Source organism: Hippoglossus hippoglossus, chromosome 16 (genome assembly GCF_009819705.1).
Source record: "Hippoglossus hippoglossus isolate fHipHip1 chromosome 16, fHipHip1.pri, whole genome shotgun sequence".
Classification (NCBI taxonomy): Eukaryota; Metazoa; Chordata; class Actinopteri; order Pleuronectiformes; family Pleuronectidae; genus Hippoglossus; species Hippoglossus hippoglossus.
In genome coordinates this window covers 14,125,311-14,151,663 of record NC_047166.1, presented here as the reverse complement: position 1 = coordinate 14,151,663, position 26,353 = coordinate 14,125,311, and the positions used below count along the sequence as shown (strand labels likewise).

At 42.6% G+C, this 26,353-nt stretch overlaps 1 protein-coding gene across 4 annotated transcripts; it reads right to left on the bottom strand.

Moving 5' to 3' along the window:
* Window positions 1-861: 861 nt before the first annotated feature.
* znf1035 (zinc finger protein 1035) lies at window positions 862-25,972 on the bottom strand. Of its 4 annotated transcripts, XM_034610665.1 has the most exons (3): window positions 25,185-25,961; window positions 16,680-16,738; window positions 7,964-16,586 (listed from the first exon to the last, which is right to left on the bottom strand). In XM_034610665.1, exon 3 carries the CDS (start codon window positions 16,552-16,554, stop codon window positions 8,674-8,676), a length of 7,881 nt encoding a protein of 2,626 aa, XP_034466556.1. In that variant the 5' UTR covers window positions 16,555-16,586; window positions 16,680-16,738; window positions 25,185-25,961; the 3' UTR covers window positions 7,964-8,673. The 4 variants fall into 4 exon arrangements, with proteins under 4 accessions (XP_034466559.1, XP_034466558.1, XP_034466556.1 ...); XM_034610668.1 differs by lacking the exons at window positions 7,964-16,586; window positions 16,680-16,738 and adding an exon at window positions 862-4,317 and having other exon boundaries at window positions 25,185-25,972; XM_034610667.1 differs by lacking the exons at window positions 7,964-16,586; window positions 16,680-16,738; window positions 25,185-25,961 and adding exons at window positions 862-4,317; window positions 6,629-7,022.
* Between the last annotated feature and the right edge of the window lie 381 nt (window positions 25,973-26,353).

Below are 26,353 nucleotides of genomic sequence, written 5' to 3'. Positions count from 1 at the left end.
ACCCTGTTCCTCAAACTCGCTGTGCGAAGTGTTATGGTGGAATACTTACTCTCCCGACTTGCTGTGTGGAAATTGTGCAAATATGCAACATTTCATAATGCAGAATTTTGACACTGGAACTGGAACTCCCTCAAGACACAGCCACAAGCACAGAAAAATTAGCAGGAGCCACTATCATATCACTCTGATCATATTTGATGTGCTTTAGTGGTGAATTATTCAAAATGTTCATAAAAATGGCACCATCCACGTGACACAGTAAGTCTGGAGTTCTGCAGCAGTTGCTTACTTGCTAAATTAATTCATTATAGAGGAGCGCAGAGTTGTGAAGCTGCCTTTAATGATATCCCTCAGTAAATAACTGTACAGGAAATTACACAATAACAAACACATTACACCTGCCTAAATAGCTGAAATATTCTGAGCCATTTGAAGGGTTGGATAAAATACTGAACCTTAAATTTACTCTCTGTAGAGACTAGTGACTTGAGATTCCATGATAACATTTGTCAGTCAAGCTCTTAAATTTTCACTGTAAACTACATGTTGCAACATTACCACAACCTGCAAATCTATATGTACTTTAGCCTTTCACCTGAAACCTGTGTCTAGCAGGTTAGAACCATAGAACTCTATAGAGCTGCATTAGTCAGGAACTTGGTTTTGTTCATTTTGATTGCTTTATCATAAGTCTACACTTCACAAGGTGGCATATACATTAACAACATTAACAAACCAATTTTTTTAATAATTACAATTAGAGAAAAATATAATAGTGAGAAAAACAAAGACATGAAGCCTCGATATCAGTAAAAAGATTCAGGTTCATATAAAAACAAGCTCTACACGCAATGTATAAAAATGTTCCTCTGTTGACCATTTACTTTTTGCCTTATTTAGTAAGATAAATGATCCCATGACACAAAATGATGTAATGTACACAGTTCACAAACTGGTACGTTTATTAACACCAGGAACAATCACAAGCTACATCACAACCTCTGTGATACAAGTTTGAATAACAAATGCTCTAACATTTACAGGCTAATGACACTATGTGTTATAGGGATTAACTCAAATTTACAGTATATCAAAGCTTCTATTTTTACAGTGGTAAGCTACTATGCCACAAGAGCTGCTTAAAAAACATCAACATATGCAGCTGTAAAATTTCTCCTGGAAAGTAAAAACAAGAAAATTACAATTGGCAAATATGGAGAGAAAATATGTGAAGATAATAATACTATACTAAGTACTTTGTTCTTAATGCACCACTCCCATGTTAGACATTATATCAATGAAATTAAGATGTCAACTCTTCTTGTGTTGGAAGCTTAGTGTCTCCTGCCATGATACGATGAACCCTCCGGCGATGGTTTTTGAGTGATTTAAGGTTTGGGTATGTACCCTGACAGATGTCGCAGCTATAGGATTCAGACTGTTTGTGAGTGAGCAGGTGTTTCTGCAAACTGTCCACTGTGCTAAACCAGCGGAGACAAACAGGGCAACGGACAGGCTTAATGGCAGGCTTGCAAGCCCCGCTCCTCTGGTGAAATATAAGACTGATAGTGTTCGGGAAGTCAGAGTTGCAGTGGGAACAGTGATGGGCTTTTGGCGGATTTGTGGGTAGATTTGGCACACGTGCACCTTTGCATCGGTTCCATGACACGTGCCTTCGAAGGGAACAGCGAGTGGCAAAAGTGTTGCCGCACCGTGTGCATCCAATCCGCTGCTTTTTGGAGGGGTTTGGAAGCTGCTCTGGGCGTGGCTGCTTCTGTGGAGGCTTAGGAGGAGGCTGCTGGGGTGGAGGCTGCTGCTGAAATCGAAGTAACAGAGGCTGAGATCTTTGCGGCAGTCCCTTTAGCAGCTGGTGATGAGGATGCATATGAATCTGCAAATGAACTTCATAGTCTGCCCAGGAATTAACAGTCTCTCCACAAGTTGGACATGTGTAGGATTCCTGGGCATGTTTCTGCAGATGCTCCAGGAGAAGCCTTGGAGATGTAAATCCGACCCCACACTCACATGTCACCCTCCTTGGAAGTACAGAGGGCAGTGACATGAAGCCCCAGTTGCCTCCATCAGCATCCTGTTTTTGACAATCTGCGGGACTGCCTGGCAAACTCTGCTTCTGCTGCTGCACAGTTCCTCTGTCCACATCAGGCACTGTTCGTTGTAACTGGCATTTCCTAGTGTGAACCATCATGTTGTCTTTGCGGTTAAAGTTCTTCCCACAGACACAACAAGAAAACATCGGTTTTATACTGTTTGTATTTAGAGGAATGGCACCGTGACTGCCACCCTGGGCTACAGCCCCGAGTCCACGTGGCCTGAACCCACATAGCCGTAGATGGCGCCTCAAAGTAGATGCCCGGCTGTAGGTCTTCTGGCATCTGTTGCATGGGTAACGTTTGAAACCCTCTCTGACAAAAAAGCGCAGGCTGGCAGGTGTTGTCTCTCCCTGTTTGACTGACACAGATGTGCTCACCTCTCTGTCATCAACAGCTTTCACTGCTGTATTGAGCATCTCCATTTCATCATCCAAGGGCACTGTCCACTGCCCTTTATTACCATCATCACTGTCAACTGCATCCCAGCTCTTTTCTTCTTCTTGCTGGAGTGAAGTCCCACACAGAGAGGTGTCTTTGTGCTGCTCCATCACTGGAGGTTTGGGGGAAAATGGTGAAAAGCGTTTTGCTGGAGGAGTCCAGGCCAACTGAGTGACTGCAGTCTGGTCTGAATTAGAAGAAGCCAATTCTACCTTGATACGACCGGTAACTTCAGTGCCCACAGCAATACTCTTGACAACCTCAGAGCCAGCTTTAACCTCTGTATTTGTTTTGGGTGTACTGTTTGATCTCAATACTAGCATTTTCTGAGGGGGGGGATTGAATTGCTGAGACACAGCTGACCCCTGACACTTGTGCATTTTGAGGTTCCACCTCCGTGCATAGCTGTGCTTGCACAAAGGACAAAAGAAAACCTTTTTTGTGTTGTTGAGCCTATGGAATGGCACTATTTTTTGAGCAAATGGAAACTTGCTTTTAAAAGAACTTGAGGACTGTATGGTCTTGTTTCCCAACTGAGGGCATACATGATTGTCAGGTAAAGGTGGTCGCCCAATGATCAGCTGTTTGCAGCGACGACAACACTTAATCCTCTCTTTTTTGTGCAACAAATGATGCTCTGTCAGTCTGTCCAAGTTTTGAAAGACCCTACGACAGCGGCCACATTGATATATCCCATATATGCCATTACCCACAGTATCCATCAGCTTTTGCCGCGTTTCTAGAACCACGACAGGTGAGAATGTCTTAGTCAGAGAGACAACCCTCTTCTTACTGGACTCAAGAATTCTGCTAATGGGTGGAGCTTTTGTCTTCATACCAGGTTTTGCAAGCAGTCGCCTCAACTGTGCAATAGAGGGATCATTGATTGAGGGCAGTTCAGTTTTTGCTCCTGGTGTTATATCAACAGGGACAACTTCTTGTTTGGGGGTAACTGTGTGATCATTGTTATTCTGAGACTGACTAGGTGGGAAGCGGTTTATGTACGCTGATGCCAGCAATTTCATTAGGGCGTTATTTTTAGGCAAACTCGCACCCTTTTCACTGTCAAGAACAGAGTTTGCGTTGTCTTGGAAATGCACATCTTGAGTCTCTGGTATATCCTCCTCTGTGGCTGACACGTTGTCAAGTTGTTTCTCACAGTTATCTTGGGGGGGTCTACACTGGCCTTGAGAAGGCTTTGTGTTGGCAATGTCATCCCCCAGGCAAACATCTGTTTTATGGTCTTGTAATGTGGGCAGTTCGACGGGTGGGGACATTGAGGTAGAGGGGCAACCAAGGCCTAAACCTGGCTGGGTTACAGTAGAACTGAATGACACGTGCTGGTTTGGAAAACCCTGATTGCCAATATTGTTATCGAGAAGCTGAATTTGAGAGACATGTGAACGCTTGTGCTCCAGCATTAAACTGAAGTCCAGAAACTCCTCTCCACAATCGCAAATATAAAAAGATGGTGAAGAGCTCTCAGGCAAGAGTGGTGTTGGACCAGCCCGCTCACTGGACGAGTCCATACTCGGGAACAGTGTTTCATGTGGGCTGATGACAGGCTGCTGAGGGGCGCCAGAGACCTTGGAGAGTGTATTTGCATGGGTTGCCTGATGCACCAACAAGGAGGCTAGTCCATTGAAGGTGGCTGAACACGCCACACAACGATACACTTTGGAGGACGACGTATTTCCCTGCAAGCCAAGCATCATGGGAGCTGAATGTACAAGGCGATCCTGGGGTTGTGGTCAAGCGAGGCAATTTCCTGTAAAACACACATATACAATGGCGTCAGTAACTAAAAACCCATGATTTTCATGAATATTTATTAAAATAAAATAGTTCTACTTGTTCTAATGACATTCTTGTAGATGCTGAAATATTTGTTCTCATTCATTTCACTGTTGAAGATAGGAAAATATTTCAAACATGGATACGAATGCAAAAGGAAAACAGAAAATTGTCAATTTGTTTTAAAATCATAAATAATATTGTTTACACAATAAAATATTAACAAATTTCCCATTCCCAAAAAACATTGTTGATTGGATTTCAGCCGGTATGACCAAGCTGCAACAGTGCCATACTGAGCCAGAGGAGTGGACACTCCTGTCTCATCCCAGTCACACAAAATTACTCCTATTCCGTCCCACCCAACGACAGTGTCTTAAAAAAACTCTTGTCTTTACCAAATCCTGGAAGGAGAATTTAAAACTACATCGAAAACAAAGCTCCCTTCTCTTTGTGCTAATGCACTGATGTTAACAAGCAAGTTGGGAAGTGAGACAAATTACATCGCATAAAACCAGTTTTTACAATTTCAGATTAGAAGCACATGCACACAGACATGTACTGAATGATCTAATCACAAGGGGACAGCTTTAAGTACATGCGTGACCACACCCAAAATGCCTTGAGGAGGAATCTGAGATCTGATCACTCAGACCACATAGGGAAGTGGTCTGGGATGCGCATGACCACATGCCTTTAGTTGTGTGAACCCAAATGTATCCTAGGCTTAATACAATGCCTACAATACATTTTCAAAATATATCAAATTCTCTTCACACTTATTGATATTCCCCATACACTGATATATTTAAGGTCACCTCTACAATAGTAACACTGATCGCCGCATGTTTATGTTTTTCCCCAAATTAGTAAAATGATTTTTTCATTGGATGCTACGCTTACTGAATCCTTCCTTCTCTTTCACACACACACACGATGCATTTTAATGCCAGGTGTGCACTGATGTACTTGGAGCGCTCCACTTGTAATCAGATCTCTTAGGACGGACGTTAACACTAGGTCTGAACAGGGCCATGATCAGACTAGTTAAAACCAACATCATTTGGTCTTTGTGAATAGAAATTACACACCTAGGTATTTGCACATGACAGAGAGGCCGGTAGAGATGCATTCTAATGACAGGTCTGAACTAAAGTAGTCAGAGTTTGAATCAGATCACCAGAGACAGATGTTAATACCAGGTATGAACAGGGCCTATCTGAGGCAATAACACTGGAAGGGGATCAGAATAGTCAAGGGTCAGGAATAACTTCATAATTTGTGAAGATGACCACAGTAGGTATGCCAAAGAAAAATGGCAAATCTACAAGTTTGTATAATCAGAAGGACTTCTGCAGGTATATCAGTAGAAAACAATTTGTGCTGCTGGATCAGTGTTAAATTATCCAGCCTTAAATCAGAGCCCTGGGTGTAATCAGCAAGTGTGAGAATTAAATTTGACTAATTTCTCATCCGTTTCTTTAAGCCTCTGCATAACCTCAGATATCTTATGTAAAATAATTTAGATATCGAAAAACAACATCTTGTTAGTGGTTATATTGACCACTCCACATGTACCACGAATACATAAGGATTTTCACCATCCATCACTGGAGGCAGTGATTGATTAGATCCATCATAAGACGTTTTTTTTCTAATTTTTGTCTTTAGTGAAGATGTCAGCCATTTTGGAGCATTATTGGACCCCTCTCTTTACTATACAGTACACACATGATACAACACTAAACCGGATGTTTGGTCAGTCGTGTAGAAAATGACCACAACATGCACTTATCACAGTAAACAATAAACACCCGAGGTTCATTCGCGCTTCACGTTCAAATGACGAGGAGCATCAGTGAGCCACCAAACACATAGTGGACGGGAACACAACACAGCCCCGCAGCGAAGAAAACACCACCACACTGCGGATCTAAATGTGTGTGTTAGCTTGCTAATGGTGGGCTAAACAAACAGTCATGTTGCTTCACTAAACAATACACACTTACGCTACGCACAAGCAGTACGGTTTTAACAAGCTAATATCATAAGCTTCACTCAGCTAACACACGTCTGCTAGCCCGGTGTCTGACCCCAGCACACAAACACCTCACAGGGGTAGGTAGAGAAAGCTAATTAGGAGGAGGAGGAGGAGGTGGCAGACCACGTTCCTGCTGAAGGCCGGACGAAGGAGGGAGGAAGAAGCAACGCTAGCGAGCTAGTTACCGTGACCTGTGAAGCGGCTTGAGCACAATACACAACCGCTCGCATCTTCACGTACTCACCAGCCACAGGAGACTGTGCGATATCCTTCACGGCGGAGCCACAAGGGCTGAGCGGGAGGAGAAGCAATGGCTCCACACACATCTGCCCGTCCAGAGGCATCAAATCCCGGGGGTAAAAGGCGGTTGAGCTCGGCTCGGTGGAGAGCAGACGTCATGCAGCTGTGGCAGGGGGAAGAAGCACCGAGAGCTGCAGCGGCTGCAGGCGCGGAGCGATACCGGCGCATGCGCAGTCAAATCGGGATGTACTCGTGTTACCTACCGCGGGGTTTTGCGCTGGAGCTGCGCCACGATGAGGTGCTGTGGCTACAGTCGGTAATGCAGGTCACGTAAGCCCCTGTCCCACATAAATCTTTAATTTATAAATATAAAGTAAAGGCAAGATGCTGAAAAAAATACTGCAGTTTTTTAACGTCCTGCAACTACCTCTTTGCATGATCATAATTTGGACATGTTTCAGTATTTTTTGTTTAGTGTGTGCCGGGGATGCTAAAAATGCCAAAGCACATAACATTATCTTCCACATGTACCTGTAAGTCCATGAACTGTACATCGGTTCCCGGTGACAGAAATGTCCAACTGCAGACCTCACTCACTCAGTGACCTCATGAGCTAGTATATTTACTTGGGAAATAAGCTGCACTTGACCCTACTAATGTTTGAAACATTAACAGAGCCTGATTCGTCAGATAATGGTTCAGGGCAAGAGTGAGCTGTTGGTCCCCTGCCTCTCTGATCATATTCCAGGTCAGACGCAGGTAGTTTCGTTTTTTCCGTTGATGTATATTATAAAAAACGTTTGTGTATCAGGACATGCTTCACACATGGAAAAAAAAAAATGATGGTGACCTCTGACAGAGAATCCAGTTCTTTTGTTTGTCTCAGCAGCTCGAACAGCTAGAGGAGACAACAGTGGTTTGGCAAGTTGAACCAAGGTTTAGTTTACATTAATCGTTTGTGGTCATTATGACTTGTCAAGTTTACGTTTTTATGCTGGGACAGCTCAGATTTGGTGATGACAATACAACTGTGAATTTGTTAAATTTCTGTATGGCTCATCAGCCTGGTCTCCCTGAAGCATCTGGTAGAGAGAAAAAATATTTAAATTCTAGTTGAGACACCATCCATCTCCAGAAAAAAATGATTTCATTCACCCTGCGAGATTTCCCTCACAACAGTACTTTCATTCGTCATACTAATTCAGGTCTGTGATTTAGATCAATGTACCTTCACTTCGACAAATCATGTGATATGAGTTTGTGGAACTTCTTGAATCAACATTTCCTTCTACTGTTTGCCTCCTACGTGGAAAAGATTTAAACACACAAATTGTTTTTTTATTTGTCTTTACTGAATTAATCAACTTTAACATTGTTAAGAAAAGTCACAGCCTCATGTTGTGAAAAGGATATTCAATAACTCAACTTGGATATCTATACAAGAAACATATCAATATCAAAAAAATATATAAACACAGGGAGATGGTAAACTGAAAATTACAAAAGTTTCTATAGTACATGAACTATCATACCATAGAAGATATCAGCTAATTAAACAACCAGTTTTTAGTCTATTTAACATATTGGCAACGAAACAGAAAAAAACAATTTCAGAATAAACATCAAACGTCAGAAATGAGCTTAGTTGATCAGAAATTTCATCCCTTATCCAAGACATCAAAAAAAAATCTTATCCTTTCATGCAGCATTGTTAATCAATGAATCTTAAACAGCTTTACACAACCTCTGCATTAGATATTCAAACACTGTCAGGAAACTATTTTTACTAACTTATTGTATACAAATCCCAATAGTAGAACTAAAAATATATATACATACATGTACACAATGTCAAACTTGGGAGAAAATGTTCTGTCATTGTGACATAAGTCAAGAGCTTTCTAAGTATCTAACAAGGGCCACAAATACAATCTGGATCTAGATTGTGATTGAAAGTGGAGGTATGCAGTCAGATGTAAGGCATGAAAGGGATTTCAAGTTACTTTAGTTATTCAAAGGGGAGATAAGGTAGATGGTATCTAACAATCTTTACTGAGAGGGACCAGCATGAGTCTGTTGATGTTCGACCAACAGGTGAGGAAAAGCAAAGGCTTTGTCACATTCTGTGCATTCATAAACAACTTCACCAACATGACTTTCTTGGTGCTGCTTGAGGAGAGACCACCGACTGAATGACTTGTAGCACATGTCACATCGGAAGCCTCCAACTTCTTTTTCAGCATGCAGTCTCCTATGCAAATACAGATCTTGTGCTGTACTGAATTCGCTCTGACATTGGGTGCACGCAAACCGTTTTTGAGCTGCAGCCAATTTCAAACCATGCCTTCGCAAATGCTCTCTTAGGTACCGCTGCACTGCAAAGGTTTTTCCACAGATCTCACATTTAAATGGCCTCTCCTTTAGGTGAATTTTATTTTGATGCTCTAAGAGAACACTTTTGGAGGAGAACTGCATTGAGCAATGAGGGCAATTGAACAAGTCCTCTCCAGTAACGTCAACCTCCTCCTCTTCTGCTGCTGGTTGATAAGTTGGAGGAGTTGCCTGAACTGATGGATTTGAGTAGTTGGACTCCTTCATCCCATGCTGTTGCTGGGAACAGTGGTGCTGAAGGAAAGTGTTGCTTCCCAAAAACCTCTGGCCACACTCTGTGCATTCAAATTCAGTCGCTGCTGTCAGGTGAGTTTGTTCATGTTCTTCAAGCTTGCGCCCAGAGGGAAATTTCATTTTGCAAATTTTGCATTCAAATGTACTATCAAGATGTATGGGGAAATGACCAATCAATTCAATGGCACTGGTAAAAGATTGATGGCAAACTGGACAAATGAAACTGTCTTTATCTTTACCTTCAGCGTTGCGTTTAATTGCTGCGGCGGGATCAACATGGGTTTTAAGATGGCTTAGGAAATGCTGAGAGGAAGAAAAACTACTGTTGCACTGATTACATGGATATTCACTTTTTGACAAAGATAAGTGATGAGTGTTCCTGTGCTTTTTCAAGTGAGATGCATGCAGATAGTATTTATCACAGTCTGAACAAGCGTATGGTCGCTCTTTGGCGGCCAAGCAGCCATGCTCTGAGAGCTGCTCTGGGTCTTTGAAGCGCTCATTACAAACACCACAACGATATTTAAACTCTTTTGTGAATACTGAGGAGCTTTCTGAAGGTGAAGTAGAACTTTCCTGCTTTGCCCTCGCAAATGAAGGTGGGGGATGGTCGCCTGACTTGGAGTGGCTTTTCCGATGCTCAGCTCTGCTACTCTTGGAGAGAAACACACGATTGCAAATATCACATGGAAAGCTCTCTTCACGGTGGGTGGTCATGTGTTCTGCTAACTGAGAGGGTCCTGTGAAACTGCAGTCACACTTGGCACAACGGTATGGGCGGCTCTTACCATGAGTATGCTTATGTTTACGCAACGCAAAGAGAGAGACAAATCCTCTACCGCATGCCTGACACTGAAATTCAGATTTGTGCATTCGTTGATGCTGCTGCAGCTGAGATGCCTGGAAAAAGCATCTTCCACATTCTTCACATTCATGTGGCTTTTCTCCCAGGTGACACCGTTGATGATCCTCAAGGCTTTCTGATGTTGGGAATGTCTTGCCGCAGACATGGCACGGAAAGTAGGGTGCAGAGTCTGAATCACTGTCCTCACTGCCATTTTTTTCATCCTCATCACTTTCATCAGCTGTACTAACTTGATTGCTTGACTGTGGTTCAGTGCTGCTCTTTTCCTGCAAAGTACTTGCAAGTTCCTTCTGCTCTTTTTGATGCCATTTTCTATAGTGCCTTGATAGTGATTTTTTGACTGAATATTTCTTGTGACAGAAACGGCATGAGAATACATCAACTGGATGGTCTTCACTGCAATGATTAGATAAAGACGGTCTCGTCCAGAACCTTAGATTACAAAGTTTGCAAGCATAAGGTCTATTTGAGTCATGACATGTTCTATGTATTTCGAGATCAGCTGCGGTGAAAAATATCTGGGGGCAGTCAGGACAAGAGAAGTTGTGGTTAGTTTCATGAATCAACATGTGTCTTGTAAGATTTCCTGGATTAGAGCACACCCGTCCACATTTAGAACATGTATTACGCTTTTTCTCTTGTTCCTTTCTTCCATGGTCTTCAAGGTGACTAATGAGCAATAGGCCATCTGTGAAGCTCTTATCACACTCTGAACATTGGTACTGCACAGCTTTCTTCTCTTTACTTGAGCTGCTTTGTACCTGATTTCCATCTAAATCTTGTGGGGATTTTTCGATGAATTCCTCTTTGCAGGAAAAATTGGTTTGCAAAACCCCACTGCCAGTTGCTGTAGAGGCTTCTTTGAAAACTAGAACAGAGTCATCCAGTGCAAAGTCAATCTGAGCTTTCAGAGGTACCTCCATCTGTTGGGTTGCTTTGCTCTCTGCAATATGTCCTGATCTACATTTCCTGAAGTGACTACGGAGAAGACTTCTATTCCAGAATCCTTTCTTGCATATCTTACAGCTAAAAGGGTGCTCCATTGAGTGTACACGCAGATGACCAGTTAGTCCAGCTTTATTTACTAAGGACATATTGCACACTGGGCAGACAAATCCCCTATTTAGAGCTGAATCCAATTTACAGGTAAATTTCGCAGAATCATTGAGCTTTTGGTCACAAGTCTCATCCAAAGGCTCTTCTTTGATCTTTGGGATATTTGACAGGTGATGTTGTAGGGGTGCTGTAGATGCTGGTGGAACCACTGTTTCCAGCTTGTGTGCATTTAAAAAATGCTCTTGTAGCTGTGAAAATAGCAAAAACCGAGAACTACAGTATGCACAAGAAAAGCCTTTTGGTGGGCTTTGCGAAGATGACTGTTTGCTTTGGCAAACTGTTGCTTTCGATAAACTTGGTTTTGTGGTGCAGTTTGTTTTGTGATTCTCAATATTGGCTTTAGAGAAAAATCCACCACATTTATCACAGAGCAATTTCTTTTGCTTTCCCATCTTGGTGCATTTTGGGAGATGACGCTGCACATAATCCTTCCTTATGAATCTCTCCCCGCAATAATCACAGGCAAAAGGCTTCTCTCCTGTGTGGAGGCGGTTGTGAACGGATAACTGCCAGCTGTTTTCAAAAGTACGGGGACAAAAGCTGCATACATATTTGTACTTTTTGTTAAAACAGGGCTGAATCCTCTGGATTATTCGGTTTCTCGACCCCTGAAATAGTTCCTTCACATTTTCTGTTGGATTAGTTCTAAGTGGTGGAGAAGCATTTGTTTCAGTGGGGACCTTTTTGCACCGCTTCTTCTTCTGATGCTTCTTCAGAGACGTTTCATGAGCGAATGAAGAGCCACATCGTGTGCACTTGAATAATTTAGCAAGATGGAACATCTGGTTATGTCGGAAAAGTTTAGACTGATTTGGGAAGCTTCTTGAACAGACTTTGCATTTAAAAATCTCTTGCGTTTCAGAAGGCTCGGTGCCAAACCTATTTTGCCAACCCTTGCCAACATCCTCCAAACTGATTTTGGGAATACAGACTTCCAGTCGCTGTTTTTTCCCTCTACAACGAGTCTGATGTACTTTCAGATGATCATGCCTGGAAAAGCAGCTGTCACAGGCTTTACAGCGATAAGGATTCACTTCATTATGAGTCAAAATGTGACGTCTCAGGTTTCGTGGTTTCATGAAAGTCTTGGTGCAGAATCTACACTTGTACTCATTTTCACCTTCTGCTCTCCTCTGTGCCCCCACTCTGAGAGCTGGCATGGTTAATGAGTTTGCTACAGCATTACTTTTGACATTCGACAGCCCCTCTTTGTAAACTCCGGTACAGAGAGTTTCATGCTGCAAACACATGGTCTTACTTCTATATCCGTGGCCACAGTGCACGCATCCGTAGGGTTGCACACCAGTATGTTTAAAAAGATGTCTCAAGAGAACTGATCTGTACCTGAAATTCTCTTTACAGTGAGGGCATTTAAACTGATGCAACTTGGATGCATTTGACTGAAGGAGTCTATCATGGACACTCTGGTTTGTCTGAGAAGTGCCTCTACTGAAATCGTTACTAAGAGAGTCAGTGTTTAGCTCTGTAGGCACCCCACATTTCTTCTGATGTTGATTTATCTTGGTACGTCCATAGGACTCGCCGCATCTTGAGCATAGAACGAGTGTGTTTGTCTTATGGCCTTGCTGATGACCTTTTAGTCGAATCTTTCTAGAAAATTCCCGTGGACAATAGGAACACTTGAATGGTCTCTTTGTCTCAGTGTTAGACTCTGGAGGTCCAGTTTGAGGAGGAAAACACTCCTGACTGTGACGTTTAAGGTACAAGTCACTCAAAAACAGTTTTCCACAGTTTCTGCAGGAGAGGGTTTTTTCTCCAGTGTGTTGGACCATGTGTCGCAGCAAATTCCGACGACAAGCGAACCTGCGTTTGCAGAATGGACACTGATTTGACGACGACCTAGTTATGTGTGTAAGACAATGTTTTCTGAGTACTTGAGCATCATCAAATGTTTTTTTGCATAATGAACACTGCAATTGCACTGATGGTCTTTCCTCAAGCTGGGATGCCTTCTTTTCTTTATTTCTATGGGTTTCTAGGTGCCTAAGGAGATATACAGGAAACTCGAACTGTAGGTCACAGTCTGGGCATTGAAGCTTTCCCTTTTTAAGATGTGAGCTTCTATGCTGAATAAGTTCTCCAATAGTGGGAAGAATCTTTTTGCAGACAGTGCATTGTATCCTCCTCTGGTGTACAGCTTTATGACAAATCAAATGAGTACGTTTCTTGAATCCTTTTCCACATTCCAGACAGCAGTATGGTCTTTCACCCCGGTGATTGCGCTCATGTGACTTCAGTGACTGTGATGTGCCAAAATATTTTCCACAAAATGTACAGCTCAGGGAAAGAGTGACATTTTCTTCAATTGATGTTAAGCCATCCTCTCTCTCTTCAGCTTGTGTACTTCTTAGAGTTTCTGGTTTAGACATAGAGGAGAAAAATGAATTCCTGTATCTGAACATTTTGCCAGTGAGTTTAAACAACTCATGTTTCTTCATATGTCTGTATTTCCCAGAAGAATGACAAAAAACTGCGGGACAAAGATTGCATTTGTACCGTAGGGCAGGCTGGAAGGCTTTTGTAGCATGGGTTTTTTCTTTTTTCTGTTCATTTTCCTTTGACAGTGTTTTGTCCTTATTTTCATTTGATTGTGTTTTCTGCTCCGTTCCTGTTTCCTTTCCTCCTTTTTTCTGTTCAACCTCTTGGAACAATTTTGCCCTCTCTATTGCGAGTCGAGAAAGACATTCTTTAAGGCAAACTGCCTGCCTAATATGTCTAAATCGGTTGGATGGTGAAGTAAAGATAGTGTGGCACAAGGGACACGGATATTTATTGCCAACCTTTCCCTTGCCATTCCACACAGAGTCTCTAACACAGTCACGCAAATGTCGAGCCCTGTTATAAGAGTACTTAAAAAGCCGTGGACAAAGAGGACATTTATATTTTTTACTTATCTCATTCTCAGCTTTTTGAGTTTTCTCACCAATGGGTTTTGTGGTACACTGATTTAAGGAAACTGTTAAACCCTTTCCCTTGTGTAAGTTGTAGAAGTGCTTTTTGGCCTTCTTTGCACTTACGAAACTTTTACCACATAATCTGCACAGGTTGGTCTTGGCGATATCAACAAGCTTTACATAACAGTTGGGCAGATTTGTATATGGTTTGTTCTGTACCAACTGCTTTTGTGGTGGTGTTTTAGTTTTGGGTGTTTCGGCAGATTTTGAAATTCGACGCCTTGCCCGTGAGCACCTACCAGATATTTTGTTGTGTCTCCGCAGGGTACCACCTTGTGCAAAATATGTTCCACATTCATTGCATTTATAAGGTGTTTCGCCAGTGTGAGTCCGCATATGGCTGATATACTGAACAAATTTTGAAAATCTGAGTTTGCACTTAATGCACCTGTGTCTGCCATGGTGTTTTACTTTCTTCTGTAATCTGGAGTCAGAAGAGAGCTGAGGGAATTTTTTTGTGACACCACACAGATGTTTTTCTGCTTGCTCATTCCTCATGAAATAGAGATTACAAGTTCCGCAAAATTGAAAATCGGGTACTGAATGACAACCATGATGGTGTTCAAATTGATGATCTACACTGGGGGTTGTGTGCTGGCAATCTCTGCAACGATACGATTTGCTCATTCCATTTACTGACTCCAGGGGCTCCAATATTACGATGGGCTGCAGATGTTTTCTCAGTTGTCTCGAGGAGGTTAACTGAACCGTTTGTCCTTCTGAATGGTCCATGTTGTAACTGTCAGGTCTGGCCACTGTTATTTTACTTGTGGCAAGTTTAGTTTCATCGTCAGATGAAGAGTCTTCTCCTGATAGAGGTTCACCATACAGCATGCCAAGCATGGAGTCTTCCTCTGTGGATCTGTCAAACTCTTCAATTGACTCTCCTGCATTTTCATCAACACCTCCTCCTAGACTTTGATCCTGGGACTGATGCTGATCTGCAGAAGAGGTTGCATTTGTATTTTCTGCTGGACTTTTCTGCTCCATTTTCTGAGTGTTTGAGGCATTTGGTTGTGAACAGGATTCTACACTCTTAGAAACACTTTGCCCAATAGGGCATTCACTCAGTTCAGGAATAGCATCTTTCAAATCTGACACCTTGCTGACCATTGTTTCTGAAGATTGACAGGTGTTTGACTCAATACCTTTCTTTTTACAGTCAGTTTGTATATTTTCATCTTGACTGTCAGTGGAGTTGGAATTTGGGGCATTCTGCTCTTCAGAGATCTCAATTCCTAATAAAGCCGATTCTTTTGTTTCCATTTTTAAGACTTGACTTTTGTCTTGCTTATCCTCTTTCATAATTCTATCTTGACTTTCTGTGGAATTAAGATTACCCAATTCCTCATTTTCTTTATTTAATGATTCTGTCATTGTCTCTTTTGGTACTTCGTCTGTAGTCACAATATTTGGAGTAGGAGAAGTGACCTGCTCCTCCTCATTGGCTTCTGGGTACTCCTCGATTCTATTGCCAGTCACGTTTTCAAGGCCATTTATCAAGATGACTGGAGGATTTCCTAGTATGAGCTCTCTCTCCATATCGTCCTCTTGTTTCTGATCTTGACAGCCATCACTGTCGCTCCTATCCTCATTCCCTATATTTGCACCTGTGTGTGAAGAGGAGGAGGATATATTATTGTGTCCTGTGTAAGATTTGACTGTTTTTTCTGGACTTTCCACCTTCTCTTCTGAACACTTTACTAGGTTTTCTTCTGCTTTAACATTTGATGCATTTGGAAAATGTGCATTAATCTCTAACATGTCAGTACACAGACTCTCAGTTGGAAGCATACTTCCAGTATCGGTGAATGGCCATTCTGGGGAGTGTTTTCTACCAACACCAATTGCAGAGTTTGGAGCCGAATTACTTGCCATGAATTTACAAGAGGGCCTGTTTTCAATGACATCTGCATTCGAGCAGTTACTGACATCTGAGTAGTCCTCAAGTAATGATGTAGCTAGGATTTCACAGTCTTGCTTAAGTTCTTGTAAATCCTTTTCAAGAGATGAAGGAAAAGTTCCTGATGTTGATAATCCATCTGTGCCAAAGTCTGTGATTTCCCCAGTTCCACAACTCGGCAAATCTTTTTCCATTTGTTCTTTAACAGCTTGCCATTGCGTTTCTTCGTAGTATTTTTGATAGGCACAGTCTGAACGAGAATTTTCAATACTGGGATTTGTGTTGATGTTTGAGTTGGTGGCAGGGGCCTCATACGAATCCACTGCGTCAGTGAAGTCATGTTCAATGAAGTTCTCCAAATGTTCTGCCTCTGATGTCCTTGGATCAGATGATAGTGGTGGGATGTTATGGAGGTATGAATCCCACCCATGAGCCATTCTCTGCATGGACCAGAAGATGGGGCTTATTCGACCCAATCCTGAAAACACAGAAAAGCATAGAATTATTAAAAAAAAGTAACTAAGAAATATAGTTAAGAAATGTAGACAAGAACGGGGAAAAAATATCTGACCTTTTCTTCAATATATAAGGACAGTCCAGGATGATCAGAAGTTACAACTGAGTGGAAATCTAAAAAAAAGAATATATATTTTCTATTACTATGGAAACATTACAAGATACCAAAACAAAAAACGTCTGCCTGTCCAAGCTAGGCTCAATAAACGCCTTGGAGCCTTTGGGTGGACTCGTAAGTATCTTTGAGACATGCAGTGAACTCCAGAGATCCCCTGGACATTCTCCAGAAGGGCTGCATTTGTGAAAACAAATGTCCCAGTGACAGCCTCCGGATTTTCTGCCGACTACATCCAGCCAGTCCCCTTGTATAAAGTCTGCAGAAAGTAGGGCTGTGCTAAAAAAATCGATATGGCAGTACATCGTGACGTCCTCCTTGCTGATGTATGTATCGATGCAGATGCTACTGTATCGATATGGCATCAAATGCTGTGACGGTAGTCTTGAAAACGAAACATCACCTATGGTGCAGTGCACAATAATGCCAATAGGTGGCAGCATAAGCAAAAACAGCACACGTCTCAATTCAAAACAAACATGGAAGGAAACAGTGAAAAACTGGCAGAGTTATTGCACGTGAAATGCATTCCGCACAGTCTGAATTTGGCCGCTCAAAGTGCACTCAAGACGCCCACTGTTTCCTGTAAACTGGGAAGAACTCGCAGCATCATGGCTTTTTTTTTAGGAAAAGCACAATTGCAAGCCATGCCCTGAATGAAAAGCAGAAGCTACTTTATCTCCCCGAGCACAAGCTCATGACGCTTCTTAGAGCAATTTGCGCCGCATTACTCTCCACTGAGGTGCGGAAGAATGCCAAGGAGTTGTGGACCTTAACTGAAGCGGACCTGGCCTGTGCTGAAGATGTGGCTAAAGCCCTGAAGCCGCTAAAAGTTGCAACACTCGTAATGACAGAAGAAAAGACCCCTACGCTGCCTGTTATAGCACCGCTGCAGGCCCAGCTGTGCAACGGCGCTCATGTCCAAGCAACAGACTCTGCACTTAGCAGAGACATTAAAACACTCCAGGGATCTTGGGAAGAGATACGTGAGAGACAGATCCTTTCTGTGCATCGTTTTTTAGTATAATTTTGTCTTTATAAAAGAACTGATATATTCTGTGGACATTCTTACAGCAAATAGAAGTGCACTTAAGTCAAGTGAAACCAGAATATTATGGCTATTTTAAGTTTAAAAGTTAAGGAATATTTTATTTGCATTTATCAATAACTCTGGGATTAGAAAGATAATTATTTTATTTTACTTGTAAGATCTTTGTTGGCTTTGCCTTTGTTGTTATATGGAATAATAAAGAACAGCTGTTGTAGTAAATTCTGTGCAGGACATGGTCATTATTCAAAAGCAACGTGTTTCGTGATACGTATCGTATCGTGGCCTCTGTATCGTGAGGTTGTAGGCAATGCCCAGCCCTAGCAGAAAGTGCAGAGGAGCAGATCCAGGAGCAGCAGGAGATCCTCTGCTGGATTCACCGCGAGAGAGTGGGCATGTTGATGACATTTCTAACACGCGACAGACGCAAAAGCAAAAAGAGTACAAACATCTGCAGCCAGCAGCAGCACATGTGCTAATGTTTTGGCAACTGTAGCCGTGCACACCAGTATGTCAGGAGTGGGAGCGAGATAAGAGAAAAATGAAAAAGTTAACGAAAACTTGAGCGACAGCGTGACCAAAGAAGACACCTAAACGGACACAGCCCAAGGCTCAAAAGATGAAAACATTGCTGAAAAGAAGGGTCAGAGGAATGTGGAAGTGTGAAGATATTTTGGCTATTTAAAGTCCAACAAGAAGCAGAGTAGCGTGCAATGCAAATTGTGTCGAAAGCATGTTCCCACAAAGACAGGTAAAACCACTCATCTTTCTTACCATCTGAAGCAGAAATGTCAGAAGTAGTGATTTGATATCGTGATATACACTGCTCGAAACAATTATACACTTACTCGTCAGTATAACATCAAGTCAGTTAAACTTCAGGGATATCAATCTGTCTATTTAGGAAGCACAACTGATTGTGAATCAATTTAACCTGCTTTGGTGCAATTAAAAGTGACAACAGGTGTAAGGGAGATGCAAAAGCAAGACACTCCAAAAAGGGAATGTTTTTTTGCATGTGGTAGTCACAGACTTTGCTCTATCCTTATCCTTCCTGACTGATTCTTCTCTAGTTTTGTGTTCTGCTACTGTCATTACTGATAGCATGAGGAGGTACCTGCAGCCCGATCAGGTTGCACAGGTAGTCAAGCTCCTCCAGGATGTCACATCCATACCTGCGGTCGCAAGAAGGTTTGCTGCATCTCCCAGCACAGTTTCAAGAGAATAGAGGAGATGCCAGGAGACCGGCCATTATACAAGGCCGTAGAAGGGCATCAACCCAGCAGCAGGACCGGTACCTGCTCCTTTGTGCAAGGTGGATCAAGAGGAGCACTGGCAGAGCCCTACAAAATGACCTGCAGCAGACTACTGTTGTGCATGTTTCTGACCAAACTGTCAGAAACAGACTCAATGAGGGTTGCATGAGGGCCCGACATCCTCTAGTGGGACCTGTGCTCACAGCCCAGCACTGTGCAGCTTTATTGGCATTCGCCAGAAAACACCAGAATTAGCTCTCTTCACAGATGAGCAGGTTTACACTGAACCGCAGTGGTGAACGTTATGCTGGCTGTAACATCATCCAGCATGACCGGTTCAGCTGTGGGTCAGTGATGGTCTGGGAAGGCATATCCTGCGAGGGTTGCACAGACTGCTGTTAGGTACCGGGATGAAATCCTCAGAGGAATTGTCAGACCCCACTGGTGCAGTGGGCCCTGGGTTCCTCCAGGTGCATGACAATGCCCGACCTCATGTAGCCAGAGTGTGAGGCAGTTGGATGACGAAGGCATTGATGCCATTTACTGGCCCTCACGTTCCCCTGACCTAAATCCAATTGAGCACCTATGGGACGTTATGTATCGGTGTATCCGAAGCCGCCAAGTACCGCCACAGACTGTCCAGGAGCTCAACGATGCCCTGATCCAGGCCTGTTAGGAGATCCCCAAGGACACCATCGGCCGACTCATCAGGAGCATGCCCAGACGTTGTTGGGAGGCCATACACAGTACTGAGTCACATTATAAAGGTGCCGTGATGAAATTCACACCAGTTGGATCAGCCTGTGATTTCACTTTTTATTTAGACTTTCTGTGTGGTGGAATCCTGCCCTCAGTGGGTTGATGATTTTGGTTTCCAGTGGCCTTTGTTACATAATTTTGTTCTAAACAAATGACACAATGTACATCAGTGAAGACTTTCAACTTAAATAATTCATTCATCAAGATCTGATGTGTTATTTAAGTATTCTACAAAAAAATTGGAGCAGTGTATATCGATATTGACTGATTTGAAATAAATGAGTGTGGTAAGACTTTTTTTCCATATCGCCCTGCCCTACCTTCAAGTAATAAATAAAAAGAAACAGAACAGTGGTATGTAGGAAAACTATGAGATTTCAGTTATCAGGTATAGCTCAATGACTGTAAGAAGACAACTGTCATCACTGTGTTCCAGAGAATTAAAGAAGTAATGCTTTATTGCTCTCTCAACTGACTAGTTGGGTATCATTCATGCTGGATAATTGGAAAACATTGCAAACACACTAAATAAGAAGAAAGCAATCGTTACATTAACTTCCTGCATCTACCGAACCTTAATTTTCTATTCCTGGGCCACCTCCCACCAACCATGTCCATCTACACTTCAGTGCACTAACGTTAACCATCGATGTGGAATCACCACAACTCCAACAGAGCCAAAGCTTTCCAGCGACAAGTCCAACAGCAGTAATGTTTATGAAGATTCTCAGTCATTCAGGTCATGGGATCTTCAGGGGTTATGTCTATGGCAACTTGTCTTGCTGGTAAATATTGGGTAATAAAGGGGACCCATTATGCTTTTTCAGTCATTCCTTGTCCTCTAGTGGGTTGTTCAGTGTTTTGTGAATGTGTTAGGTGTGCATGGTTCGAAATAACAAAGTTCGCAGCAGACGGAGCTCCTCTCTCTCACAGTAAACACTTTAGTAGAGGGTGGTGAAACGGCTCCTAGCAGAGTTTTCAACTACAACCGCCACATCTCTACGTCAAAATGGGGATCAATAGCATAATATATGCCAAGCGGCTAGTCGAACAAGCCCCCAACTAAAACGGCAAAGCAAAACCTAAGGGGTTCTGTGAGGAGGGAGGAGGAGAGAGCAGCGTTTGTAATGAGCATTTACTGCTGCCTTCAGGTACTGTTGGAAAATCAAAACACTACAGAGTACAACCAAGCTAAAGCATCTCGTGTACAGTTTGACTATTTACTAAAGCACAGCACGCTGTGGAACTGTTTTTTTGTGAACATATTTGAAATGAATTACACCTGTACAATAAAAATAATCTTGAGTGTTGTGTTTAATTGCAGCAATGTCTGTTCACAGCTTTCTTTCGTCCTGTACTTAAAGGGATAGTTCACTAATAAAATTTAAATTCACTCTTATCTACAACAGTGTTGCAGCCAAATTCTCATTCACACCATGTTTTTAGCCTAAATGATGGTAGTAGCGACGCTACCGGAACTATGCTATTATGCACCCCGCACGATGCTATTATGCACCCCGCACGCACCCTTGGGCGAGAGCTTGTGTGTAGTGTGTCAACAGCTCGTTTTTAAAATATGTAACAATTTGAAAAGTGTAAAGGTGTAAGTGAAGCAACAGAAAAACCAGAAAACAGGAGCAATGTTGTGACAAATCCTTGTCAGGCTGCTTTTACTTTTCCTCCCACTCAACCTTTTGACTCTTGCCAGACAATAGTAAGCTCAGGGGGAATCTGAACTTCAAAATAGATTTGTGCACTTAACGTATTCTTTAAAGACAGACTTAGGAAGATCTTATCCTCTAAAGGCAACATAAGGAGTTACATGTGACACAAATCAAATGCTACACAGAGAGGGAGATTTTTCATGATGAGGCTGTTAGAGCAGCCGATTTACTACTGGCAAATGGTGATATATAGGACGTTATACACAGTGGATTGCCATGGCCCTTAAAATGTGGATGGCCGTAGCACTGGAATGAAACTCTGGAAACAAACTTGAAAAAACCACTCTAAAAAGTAATTAAAATTTCTGGTCATGCACATAAATCTTAGTAATGCTTTATTCACAATCTCTTTTGACAGTCAAAATACCTAAATATGTGGTGGACTTGAAACTACCCAAAGAGAACATTCTGTCTCTTATTCCTCTTCATTCTGCTTTAGTTTCAACTCAAGGCTGTAAAATATGCCGTCTTAGCTTCTATTGGCAACTGACTGGTCTTCAGCAAATGAAAACACCTCAGTGTGCAAGGCGAGTACTGGGTGCCATGGTGGCAGGACACTGTATTTCCTCCCTCTAGTTGTAGCGTGCCATTTAGACCTAGTGACTTGTGGGTACTGCACCACCAGGGTTCTCTGCTTAAGGGGCCAGCAGGTCGCATACTCAACAGCAAACAGAACAAACAAAAGACAGAAAGTGTCAACCAACAATACATAGGATGGACAATTAGGAACAATTTATAGGCACAAGGATAGAGGACAAATAAAAACTATGGTTTTGCAGAAAAAAAGGGAAGAAGTCTGCTTTTTGTTCGGGGGATATCGTGGCTTTCAAAACATGGGACTACAGTCAAGGAATCTTGCAATTGTCTGCGGATTATACCAAATTGGATTACTTCCACAGGATTACCAAATCATGGATCCCTAATGCCGAACAGACTGTGGTGAGCCTGTGCGTTTCCAATCGCGCAAGTATCGCTGCGTCTCTCCATTGTTTTCCCCTATATATTATTTCGCCTTAGTTTGGACAATCATTCAGTGGACTACTAATTTATAAATGTTAACTTTCTGTTAACCCGGGGAACTATTGTGCTTTTGTGTGACCTGTTTTGTGTTGATGAAATATATTGCCGACAGGCCTTGATGTTAAAGTGCCAACCGTGTCGGGTTAGATTAAATTTTTTGGGACCTTAATACATAGTGTTTACCTATGAAACTGTTTTTTCGTCAATTGATAATTGTACCTTAGTTACTGTGAGGCAAACGCAGGTGTTTTCTTCATACTTTATGATTTTCTCACCATTTTGTGTTACCAGGTATTACACATTGACTCAACAGGAGTCAGATCCGCCCGCATCTTAAAATTTTGCGTATGTACATTTCCCAATGTTGACAGAGACCATAAGAATGGTTCTATTCTTGGTCTACTTGGTAGCATGTCTTGTCTCTCAGTGGCTGGACAAGCCAATAAAATTGCCCCTACTTCTCCCTCAATGAATTTCACCATCATACACACCAACCCCTCCAAAATCTTCTCTCCTTCGTAGCAATAATTTCTTTATGAGCGCTGTTCAACATTTATTAGCTCCAAAATTTCAACTTAATCAGTTATGTGTCGGATACTATTTTTAAAAGAGAGCGATGTATAAATGCTCAAAAGCCTAGTAGACTTACGTAGGCTATGATGTTGGATCTGTGGAGTGCAATTGTACAAGATAAGTAGGGTTGGGTACCGTTCACAATTGAACGGATACCAGTACCAGGACTTTGGTTACTGTACCCAACTATATTTCTTTCAGTACTTTACTCTCTCTGTATAACAAAACCAGGGTTTTTCCTGCATGGAGGTGGCCATCAAATGTCATGCCGCCTCCACCCCTGACAAAATTCTAGTACATTGGAACACACAAACAGTGTGATCGGACACATGTGTAAACTCAGTCTGGACCAAAAATGACAGAATTTGTAAACTTAGACAATGTTTGGAGAGCCGGAGGCAAAGGTTGGGCGTGCTCAGTTTGGCTCGATTTGATTGGTAGAGCACAGTGCGAATGATAGAAACACAGGAGCAGTAAATTACTGACAGCAGGTAAAAACTATAAAAAATAAAAATGTTATGGTCCAAACATGTACAGGTGAAAAGACCCAAATAAACACTGTAAGTGGACATAGTGGAAATGTGCCTGGCTCCCTGGATGTCTGCCTTGATGATGCTGGGGCCAGGCTTTGTGCACTCTGACGGTACCTGGGTCTGGGTCAGGGTCCGTGCCCTAGCACCGTGCATGGCTCCCTGGGTGTCTGCACCATTGATTCGCCATTGTTTTGACTGTGTGCGCTGATCAGAAATGAGCTTGGCTTGATCAAGTTCCAGGGGTAAGTGACATGGTCTTGCTCTCTCTCTTCATCCAAGGTATACTCTCTCTTTCTCTTAATGTTACTCACTCATACATACTAACATACTACATACCAACATAATTCGGTCGGTACCCTTCAAAGTACAGGGTTCGTTACCCAACCGGAACAAACTGCTTGGGGACACACTTCTAAGTGTGGTGGTGGGGAGGACAATATGATGTAAAGCCATTAAATCAGCACATTAACTAAAGGTTTATGCTCAATTGTTCAACAGAGTGGACCTAAAAAAAAAGACCTACAATGTGTGAACGTATTTATTTGCGGATATGCAATTATGATTCTGGCAGGGTACAATTTGTACAATACCCAGACTAGTAAGGAGCAGAGCTGTACATTTGGGTGTGTGTGTCTGTTGGGGGGGGGGTCAGAAGTTTACACAGCTACAGTGAGATGCTCACCCTTTTGCAAGAAGCAGGGGTGCGTGTGTATGATAAACAAGTTGTAATAAATACTTATTGCGTTAAACTATAAGCCAACATGAAAACCAATAGTTTACAATTTACAGTGTTGTTTTTATAGCTACATGGCTGTAGCTCATTTTTGTCATTTTGTATAAATGATCCCAGTAATCTGAACATGATTTCTTTTAATTTCCAGGTGGGGACAATCCAAAATATAAATACCTATTCAGAATTAATAAAAAACTTGCTGTGGGTATCTAACAAACTTGGTGGCCACTTGTACAAAAATAACATTTAATTTAATCCATTAATACCGATCAGCCATAAATTCTACCTTTGCAGATTTGACACTGTCAGGGTATTAGTTTAAGTATATGGTCATTAGAACAAGTTCTCTGTGCTGTTGGAGTGGACTGTATTATACGTATCTAACGTGAGAGGGGAAGTATGTCAGACAAACAAAACAAGGCACTACAAAACCACCACAAAATAAAATAAACATACAGAGATTAGTTTTACTGCACGATGTGAAGTGCTTCTTAATACAAAACGGCCACTGGGAAGCGGTGTGTAGCCCATGTCCTGTCTGTGTTATTGTGTGATGCTGCACTTTTAAGCCAACCTGAACTGGGGACAGCAGGGAGGAAGAAAACGGCAGAGAGCTCAACAAACACTCAAACATCCCCAACAGCACTGCGGTCAGCCACGTGTTAGATCATTTTACACCAGCGGTTCGTGCTCGGAGAGCAGCAAGCTAGCTGTCTTAGTGGCTAACACAATGCTAGCTAGCATGAATAACAAGCAGCTAATGGCTTCTCAGAAGCTGGTCTTGGGGAGAGGACCTTACCAGATAGGTGCTGCGTGTCGCTCCGGAGTGCTTCGCCGCCGGGTTTCCTTCGTGGCTCCACGGCTACATCGTCCGAGTTGTTAACAATCACTTAGCAGAGTTCCTTCAAAGACACCACGTCTCGGTTTTCTTTACCAGTCCTCAGAGAAAGCGGTTGTCCTCCTTGCAGATGGCTTCCGTCTTCTCCTGGAAACGCTCACAGGAGACCCCCCTTTCTTTCCCCTTTCTGTACCGTAAGTGGAGGGTGGTTTGTTCCAAAAAGCCTCGTGTTTTACCGCACAGTGTGGCCTATATAGTCCGTTCAGCTCTGGACGGTGGCGATGGCCACAGATCCGCCTCCATTATCTTTATTTGCGCATTTTCACACAATGTGCCCGGAGTTGCACGTACATTACACAACCGCCTGATTGGGACCAATAACAAGGTGCAGAGAGCCCGGGAGAGCCCGCCCCCTCCGTGTTCTGTGCTCGTCACTGCCAGAGCCTGACGCGGAGGACGAGTCCTTCCGGTCGACAGTCCCGCGGTTCCCTCTCTGCTGGTGCAGCTGCCTCGGTGCTGCCTGCAGCTTTACCTCTGCAGACAGTGGTTGTGCTGAGCCACGAAGTCCTCAGTGGGGCTTCAGGGCTCCAATGTGCAGGCTCAGTACCACACTGTGGATGTTGCATCAGTATCATCAGAGTTATTGGGGCACTAAGTCAGACGTGGTCGGTCCTTAAAGGGTTAACAAGTGCCACACAACCATTTTGTGTGCAGGACTTGCTTCAAAATGGCGCCACCCCCTTGTGTTCTGCTCCATAACCCCCTAGGCTGAGGGGGAAGAACCATTAACCAGTGGGTGGACACATTGTTGTATACATATTGAGGGGAAACCCCAAACCTGTTATTTGTTTGGCATGAACAGGGACTTCAGTAAATGTTTGATAATGTGAGACCATTACTTTACTACCTCTAACCATTGAATTTATGCATCCATCTGGATTACTTTGGTGTTACCTCATAAAGTACAAAGTAACTGATCTAAGGTCACTCAGTTTGTATAACTGTGAACTATAATATTTAGCAAATTGATTTGTTACACCTTTTTCACCATAAACCCCCCTCCCCCCCAAAATAAAAAAAAATAATAGCCTCCTTTTTTTGGATTTGATGCAGCTAATAATTCTCTGGAT

Bases quoted from the DNA above. Each gene is read 5' to 3' on its own strand.
- znf1035 (XM_034610665.1), bottom strand. From the start codon at position 16,554: ATGCAGAGAATGGCTCATGGGTGGGATTCATACCTCCATAACATCCCA.